The sequence below is a fragment of the Myotis nattereri genome (genome assembly GCF_964212035.1).
Source record: "Myotis nattereri genome assembly, chromosome: 16".
NCBI classification, from domain to species: domain Eukaryota; kingdom Metazoa; phylum Chordata; class Mammalia; order Chiroptera; family Vespertilionidae; genus Myotis; species Myotis nattereri.
In genome coordinates, this window is record NC_138091.1 from 53,103,550 (window position 1) to 53,111,582 (window position 8,033).

At 54.3% G+C, this 8,033-nt stretch overlaps 1 protein-coding gene across 3 annotated transcripts; it reads left to right on the forward strand.

The window, feature by feature from the left end:
• Positions 1-2,993: 2,993 nt before the first annotated feature.
• On the forward strand, positions 2,994-7,698 carry MRPL58 (mitochondrial ribosomal protein L58). 3 transcript variants are annotated; one of them, XM_081110025.1, is made up of 6 exons: positions 2,994-3,697; positions 4,951-4,987; positions 6,143-6,202; positions 6,746-6,828; positions 6,919-7,088; positions 7,361-7,698. In XM_081110025.1, exons 1-6 carry the CDS (start codon positions 3,512-3,514, stop codon positions 7,443-7,445), a joined length of 621 nt encoding a protein of 206 aa, XP_080966151.1. In that variant the 5' UTR covers positions 2,994-3,511; the 3' UTR covers positions 7,446-7,698. The 3 variants fall into 3 exon arrangements, with proteins under 3 accessions (XP_080966151.1, XP_080966153.1, XP_080966152.1); XM_081110027.1 differs by having other exon boundaries at positions 7,366-7,698; XM_081110026.1 differs by having other exon boundaries at positions 3,472-3,610.
• Positions 7,699-8,033: the final 335 nt, after the last annotated feature.

Genomic DNA, 8,033 nt, shown 5'->3' on the forward strand with positions numbered 1-8,033 from the left:
AAATGGCCCGAACCCTGTGCTGTCTGTCTGTGTGTCTCACACACCCGCCTCCATCACTTAGCTTTGGGGAGAGAGGGCTTCCTGAACCCCATGCCCGCACGACTGGCAGCCTGGGAGCTCTGATAGGCGGCCTCGGAAGCTGCGTGCTCACTGAGTGCCAGCTATGCGCCCACGTTGCGGGGCAGGACACCCCATGCTGGGTGCACCTTCCCTGTTGGACAGATTTTGCAGCTCCCAACCCACACCTGCCAACAGCTTTGACTTCAGAAACCAAAGCAAAGGCTCCCGGATCTCTGGGGGCTCAGTTTCTCACTGCCTTCGCCACATTTCAGTTCCACATGGAAAATTCTGCGGGTTCTGTGGGTCCCAATCCCACGGGGAAACGCTCCCATAACCTTCCCCCGGAGGTCAGCTCGGGGAGCTCCCCACTGCACCCCTTCCCTTCCTGAAGGAGCCAGGGGCAACCTCCCTTGGGCCCTGGAGGTGAGGACGGTGTGGTGTGGGGAGTCCACAATAGACCCCAAATTGGTGTGACTGCTTTTTAACCCAACTGCCCAGCATGCAAAGGCTGTAGGTTTTCCTGTCTGTGTGGCCTGCCCCCAGTGGGGTGAGAGCACCTTGTGGGCGAGACACCAGAGCAGTTGCACATGAGGAGCAAAGGAAGCTGTGACTTCTACCCAGCCACCAGTCCGTCGCCTTCAAATTCCCCTCTGGAAATATTTCTCCTGCCTCTTCTTCCTTCCCGTCACCATTTGATCCTTACTGGGCTGCCTCCCCAGGGTTTCCCTCCTCCTCGCTCAGACTGACAACCTTCCCCGAGACCAAACCCTGTGGTAAAAGGAACTGGTCCCCCTTCCCATGATCCCAGGAAACAGACCTGCCTGCCCGCCCTGCACACCGAGCTGAAAGCCTCGCGGTGTTCGCAGGCAACTAGGCAGAGAAGGAAGCGGCTTCCAGGAAGGGGCAGCTTTGCCCACCATGCCAGGCGCATGCTCAGTACTGCCTGCCCAGCCCCTCAGGGAGAAGGGAAGGTGTGGAATACAGCTAGTCAGGCTGGACTTCCCACCCCAGTGCTGCAGGGAAAAAGATAAAAGCCATCAGCTCTCCAAAGTAAAAGGAAGTTCCTTCGAAAAACCTGTACACACTTAGCATGCCTTAGTAGCAGCTAATTCTTTTTTCTTTTCTTTTTTTAAATATATTTTATTGATTTTTTACAGAGAGGAAGGGAGAGGGATAGAGAGCTAGAAACATCGATGAGAGAGAAACATTGATCAGCTGCCTCCTGCACTCCCCCCACTGGGGATGTGCCCGCAACCAAGGTACATGCCCTTGACTGGAATAGAACCTGGGACCCTTGAGTCCGCAGTCCGACGCTCTATCCACTGAGCCAAACCAGTCAGGGAAGCAGCTAATTCTTGTTGCCTGCTGACAGGCAGCTATAAAAATCTCTATTTTTACTGAAGGGGGTTCTGAGGTTTAGAGGTTAAGTTAGTAGTTCAAAGTCACATAGAAATATTTGAACCCAGAACTGACCCAATCCCACTATGTGATACTGAGCATTCCCTACTTCCATGTAATGTTGAGGGGTTTAAATATATATATATATATAGATTTCAGAGAGGAAGAGAGAGAGAGAAACATCGATGAGAGAGAAACATTGATCGGCTACCTCCTGCACGCCCCCAAACTGGGGATCCAGCCCGCAACCACTTGGGCTAATGTTGAGTTTTAAGAGCCAATTTGGGTGATACCCCAACTCACAGGCCATAGAGAAGGGCAGGTGCCTGAAGCAGTCTCAGCCTCTGGAGGACCAAGGAGGGAAAGCTGGCTGGCTCCGCCTTCAGTGCCCACCTTTTAGAAAACAGGTGGCACCTCTCACCTGCTCTTCCCAGAAGGGCCTCTATTCTGGATGGTTCACCGCAGCACCACGGGAAAGGAGCCTGGCAGCTGCTCTCTCCATCCCAGGGTAACGTCTCATTCTCTCCCCGCCTCCTCCCCCAGAATCCAGGGCACCAGATGGCCCGAGCAGGCTGTGTTTATTTGGGGTTGTGGAAATCTGCAGCTTCCTTTTCCTATCCTTCTGGGTCAGGCACAGGGCTGGAGTCCAGCCGCAGAGCAATGCCACAGAACGGTGCTGACTTTGTTATTCATAATCCCAGAGCCTGGACCTGGCTCTGCTCCCCTGAGCAGCTTATTGCAGTCACCATGGAGACGCCTCGGTTCCCTCTGAGGTCTTGGGACTAAGAGAGGGAGGGATCCAGGAGACTCCCCTTCCAACCTGGAGCCCAAAAGGCACATGCGATTGCCATCCTCTTCCTCGTTTGGGTTGACAAAGCCAGTGCTTGGGGGAGGGGGGTGGCGTCAGTTTATTCCCTCCTAAAGACTTGGCCTGTATCAGTAAAGCTAAGATGGTAAAACCTTGATTTGATGACGATCTCCTGTTTGAAACAGCCAACATCCCCAGGGACACATTTTTCTAGGTAATTATGCTTTTCCTAAAAATAGCACTCATTAAGAAACAACCACTAATATGACTAATAATCACTAACATTCATTCGGCTGTTTTCACTGACCACACTGCCTCTCAACAAAGTAACTCAGCCAACATTCAGCTGTTTCCAAACACTGCTTGCTCTACTTTGAACCTTTCTTGGAATTAGAACTCAATATTGGAGTCCATGCTTTAACAGCCCCGTAAAAGGGTCCTGCTTAGCCTGCCTGGCTGTCTGAATCTCTACCTACCTCCTCAGCCTCCCTTTATCCCCTGCCTGGGAGAAACTGCCACCACACTCCACAAAACTGCAGGTTCCCCCACAAAGGCCGTGGGGCGGGCGTGGTCCACTTTTTACAGCCCTTCCTTCTCCACCTGCCTGCCTCTCCCCATCGGGTATTTGTGCTTCCAGCTTTCACACGTGCTCCGCGGGTTCCTGCTTCCGGGCTGCCTGGGAACCAGCCTGGCGTTACTAAAACTCAGCTCCAGCGGAAATCAGCTCACACACACATTCCGAGGAACCGGTCCTCGCCATGCTTACTGAGCGCCTGGCATGTGCCGGGCACCGGAGCTCCAGCAGTGAGCCAGTGCTCCCTGGAGCTTATTGCATTCCGGCTGGGGCACAGGCAGTGAACTAGAAAAAGAAGTCAAGCAGGGTAAAAGGGGATGGAGATGAAGTAGGTCAGACAGGCAGGCCTCACAGGTGCGGGGAGAGCGGCCCAGGAGGGGACAGACTCTGAAAGGGAGGTGGTGTTTCTGGGGAACACGGATCTGGGGCTTCTTTCGCCACGAGGCTCCCCTTAAAAGCTCTGTCTGGCGAACGTCTTCCCTACCGCCAAGCCCCCGGAGGCAGCTCTAACAGGCGCCGCGGGAGAGCCACGCCAGGAGCCCTGCTCGCCGCCTCCCCCACCCTGCCCCCCCAGGGCGCTAAAAGTCGCGCGGAACCAAAGTCCAGCGGGAAACACGACCTAGCCGACCGCGGAGGGGAGCGCCCACCGGAAGCAGCCCGGAGACTCGAACATGGCGGCCGCCCGGTGCCTGCGCTGGGGCCTGAGCCGAGCCAGGGCCTGGCTGCCCCCGCCGCCCCCGCACTGCCCCCGCCGGGATCTGCACAAGCAGGTAGTCGGCACCGAATTCCAGAGCATCTACAGCCTGGACAAGCTCTACCCGGAGTCGCGGGGCTCGGACACCGCGTGGAGGGTCCCGGTGAGCCGGGTGGGCCAGACGGAAGGGGCGTGTCCGCCGCTGCTGGGTGACGTCAGAAAGCCGGGGCCCTATTGGCCGTGCGCGCCGTTGATCGAAGGGGCCGCAGCGGAAGGGAGCTGGTTGCCCGGGCAACCGAGAGGGGCCGCGGGGAGACCGTCGTGTCCGGGTGCGGGGAGAGCGCGCAGGATGTGCTACTTACAAGAGCACCCGCTTTTCCTCGTTAGTTCCCCCACCTGCAGGCCCAGATTCTTGTCCCAGGGAAACTGGGCGATCTGGCCCTGCAGAGTGGACAGTAATGGCAGGAGGCTGACCAGGTGTTTGCTCCCTTCTGGAGTCTTTTGGAAAGTTACACTGTCCTTAGCGTCTAGCAACCCCAGCACCCCTAGGAAACTGGGGTGCATGTCGCAGCAGCCCGCTGTGTGCAGGCTCCGGACCGGCCCGGGCCGAGAGAGAGGACCCCGCCAATTCTGGTGGGTTTCCACCTACAGGACAGGAAGAGAACGTTCGCTGATTGATTCACTCATTCAGCCGACTTCTGCTGAGAGCAAGCTTCGTGCCCTGCGCCAGGCACGGGGCATGAGTAGTAAACAAAACACAAAGGCCCTAGTGTTTGTGGGGCTTGAATTGTAACGGAGGGAGACCGCAGGAGGTGAAATAAGTGCAGAGTATGTGAGGTGGTGCTTCCCTTTGGAGAAACTAAAGCCTGGAAGAGGAGTACTCAGGTTGGGGGCGGTGTTGCAGTTTTCAGTAGGATGGTCTGGGAAGGCCCCTGAGAAGGTGACATCTGAGTGAGGACCTGGAAGAGGCAAGGGGGTGACCCAGAGAATAGAGGGGAGCCGGGCATCCCTGTGGAGCGAACAGCAGGGATAGCCACCTTAAAGCAGTCAGCATGCCCTGCTGGTTCAAGGAACAGCGCGCAGGCCAGCATGGGGAGCCATGGAGGATTTGAGGCAGAGGAGTGGGGTGATCCCTCCGAGAAGCGAGACCTCCGATGGTGCCGGACACTAGCTGAGGTCCGGGGCAGGGAAGGCCGGAGACGAGTCAGTTCTATTTTCCTGGAGGAGAGTTTCTGAGGCGGTGCCTCCTGTGCCTGAGGAAGCTGTTCTGTCCTCTGCTGTGATTTGCCTGGGAACCTGAAAGTAGTTGTATTCCATGCGTGTTGTGGCTTTCCATCATTTCCTTGGTTGCCCTGGACCAGTTAGGAGGCACCCAGCAGGTGATGTGTATTTGACACGGTGTGCATTACATTACAGGATGAGGCGAAGCAAGCCAACAGTGACATTCCTCTAGGTGAGTAATTTGGTTTTATAAATAAAATCAGCCCGGCTGGTGTGGCTCAGTGGTTGAGTGTTGACCTATGAACCAGGAGGCAGCTGATCAATGGTTCTTTCTCGTCCTTGATGTTTCTGTCTCTCTATCCCTCTCCCTTCCTCTCTCAAATCAATAATACATATATATTTTTTAAGTAAGTAAATTAAATCAGCCATTTCCCACCCCTTAGACATTCCTTCCAGACCTCTCCAGCATCGTTTAGAATAGCAAAAAGAAGAGAGCTGTGCGGTGCGCAGCACGAACAGAGAGCTCTTGATGTTCTTGTGACATGGAATAATCTTTACAATAGATGAGTTGGTCATCATTTGAAGAAAGTAAGATGCAGAAGAATATGTATAATAAGCTACGATTGTGTCTTACATATAGGGTGCCCCCCAAAACGATACACATGCGTTTTTTGATAGCTCAATTGATGTTTCTTTTCAGATTTAACCCATTGGAATTAATAATTATTCAGAGTGTGTATACATTTTGGGGGATACCCTATATATCTGAGATAGATACATTTCTATTATGAACTTAGATCTGAAAGGATGTACAAGGAATTGGGCAGGAGGGCTGCCTTGGGGAGTGGAGAGGAAAGGACAACCCCATGGGCCCTTCTCCCTTGAACCATTTGCCCATCAAACATCAGAGCTGTGCACCCATCAAGCATAAGGCCTGACAGCACGGCCTGGGAAGAAACAACCAGCCCTTTTCCGGTTCAGAGAGTGTGCCGTCCACAGGCAGGGAATGGAAGAGTAGCAAAGGTGCCCTTGCTCAGGGTGACACTGGAACAAAGGCCAGGTGACAGGCGACACAAGGGAGAGGACACCCTGTGGCCGATCTGATAGCTTGCATCTGAGCCCTGAGGTGTGAACACGCCTGGAGGAGGCAGAAAGCCTATCATCAGCACAGGAGGCTCCGAAGCCGCCATGACGGTCATCACCTGGGTCATCATTTTGCGTCCTCTGCTGTCTGTGTGGCCTTGGGAACGTCCCTTGACTTTAGTTTTGACATCTAATCTCTTCTTCTACTGACCTGAATGTTAGCGTTATGTAGATGAGCTTTGGAGAGAGAAGTGTGAGAGTTTGCCAGGAGGTAATCAGCTCTTTGGTGTGTGTTGTTTCATAGATCGCTTGACAATATCTTACTGTCGGAGCAGCGGGCCTGGAGGCCAGAACGTTAACAAAGGTACTGGGAGCCTTGTGTTCTTTCACTTTAAAACTTAGAAGACGGACTTGAGGATTCTGTGTTTACATTCATGGGGAATAAAGGGCATTTTTTTTTTTTTAGCAGAAGCTTAAATACCGCCAGTTTAGAATAATCCTCTTTATTCTTTTGAATGCGGTCCGGTTCTCAGCCTCTCAGCTGTGGGTTGTAGGACTAGGATTGGCTTGTACGTTAAACAAAGGAAACCAGTGTGAGTTGGCAGCCAGCTCCCAGCACAGGTTCCCTTCATTCTTGTGGAGCCCATCCCCCCACTCACAGAGCCCGAGAAACTGTAAGGGAAGCAGTGGGCGTTTCGTGCCTGGAAGTTACTTTTGTCCCAAAGTGCCTCGCTGTCTTTGCAGGCTCACTCCATGGCAGCTTGGGATCCCCAAGTGGGCGCAGGATGGGACATCCCTGGTTGGGTTTCTCGCCTCCCTTTGTTTCAGGATGGTCACCAGGCGTCACCCAGGTGCCGAGGCGACCTGGAGCCTCAGTGACCTGTGCTCCCTGTCCCTTTCTTCCCAGTGAATTCCAAGGCTGAAGTCAGGTTCCATTTGGCTACCGCCGACTGGATCGCAGAGCCGGTGCGCCAGAAGATGGCCATCATGGTAACACCGGCCCCTTCCTTTTTCTTCATGCCTCAGCCGCTTCTAAACCTTCACTCGGTAGAACTCGGGTTTTGCCTTTGCTTCTTGCAGTATAAAAACAAGATCAACAAGCTGGGAGAGCTGATACTCACCTCTGAATGCAGCCGCTACCAGCTCCGAAATCTGGCAGATTGTCTGCAGAAAATTCGAGACATGATCGCCGAAGCCAGCCAGACGCCCAAGGAGCCATCCAAAGAAGATGCTGTACTCCAGAGAATCAGGTACCAGGAAACGCCCCAAACTTCTTCCCACAGAGTCCTGAGGGGCAGCACCAGGAAAGAAGGGGGGCAGGGCCAAGCCCTGGACCTCCCAGCAAATATGTGGAAAAGTGGGGGATGGGAGCTTTCCTGACCCCGGGTGGGGGCTTGGAGCTGGTGCCTGCTGCTTTAGCTGCTCGGCTCCCCCCTGCGCTGCCAGCTCCTCTCACCGCCGTGAGAGGCACTGATTGGGCATCTGGGCCTAATTGGGGTCTTCTTGTTCGTTTTGTTTACAGGATAGAAAACATGAATCGGGAAAGGCTGAGAAAGAAGAGAATAAATTCTGCCATAAAGGCAAGCAGGAGGGTAGATATGGACTGAAATCACCCTCCAGAGAGGCAGAGACCCTCCGCAGGATGCCAGGCAGCCGGCGGGAGCTCGAGTGCTGCCAGGAGACGGCCTTGCTGTTTGCGGTTTTAATGCCTGTCTCTAACGTTGGAGCCATCGGATTGTTCGTTCAGAATGAGGGTGGCAGGCGCTGGTGTCACCATGTCTTTATACCATGTTGTCACACCTCCCTTATCCACTTCGTGTATCAGCTGCAATAAAATCCTAAATGCAGGGGCTTCCCTTCCTCGGTGCCTCAGGACAGAGTCCCTACCCTCCCTGGGTTGAAATCTGCCTACGGGTTCCTGATGCGCTGACTGCAGTCACAGCCCAGGGGACAGGAGTGAGCTTGGTGTCTGCCCTCCAGGAACACACGGTCAGGCAGAGGCTGAGACAGGTGTGGCCCTCTGAGCTGGGCCGTGGAAAAGGGGCAAATTTAATCAGTAGAAAGGCGCGCAGCACATGCCCATTGAGGGAACAGGACGGATAAAACCACAGAAAAGGCTGGGGTGGAGGAGACGGGGCGGGAGCCATGCTAGTGGCGCATCTGTGCAGGGGGATCAGGGCGGTAAGTCTGGAGAG

Excerpts from the sequence above, each read along its gene's own strand:
- MRPL58 (XM_081110027.1), top strand. The coding sequence starts at position 3,512 with ATGGCGGCCGCCCGGTGCCTGCGCTGGGGCCTGAGCCGAGCCAGGGCC. Across the intron at positions 3,698-4,950 it reads ACACCGCGTGGAGGGTCCCG|GATGAGGCGAAGCAAGCCAA; the intron begins GTGAGCCGGGTG and ends ATTACATTACAG. Across the intron at positions 7,089-7,365 it reads GCTGTACTCCAGAGAATCAG|AAAACATGAATCGGGAAAGG; the intron begins GTACCAGGAAAC and ends TTTACAGGATAG.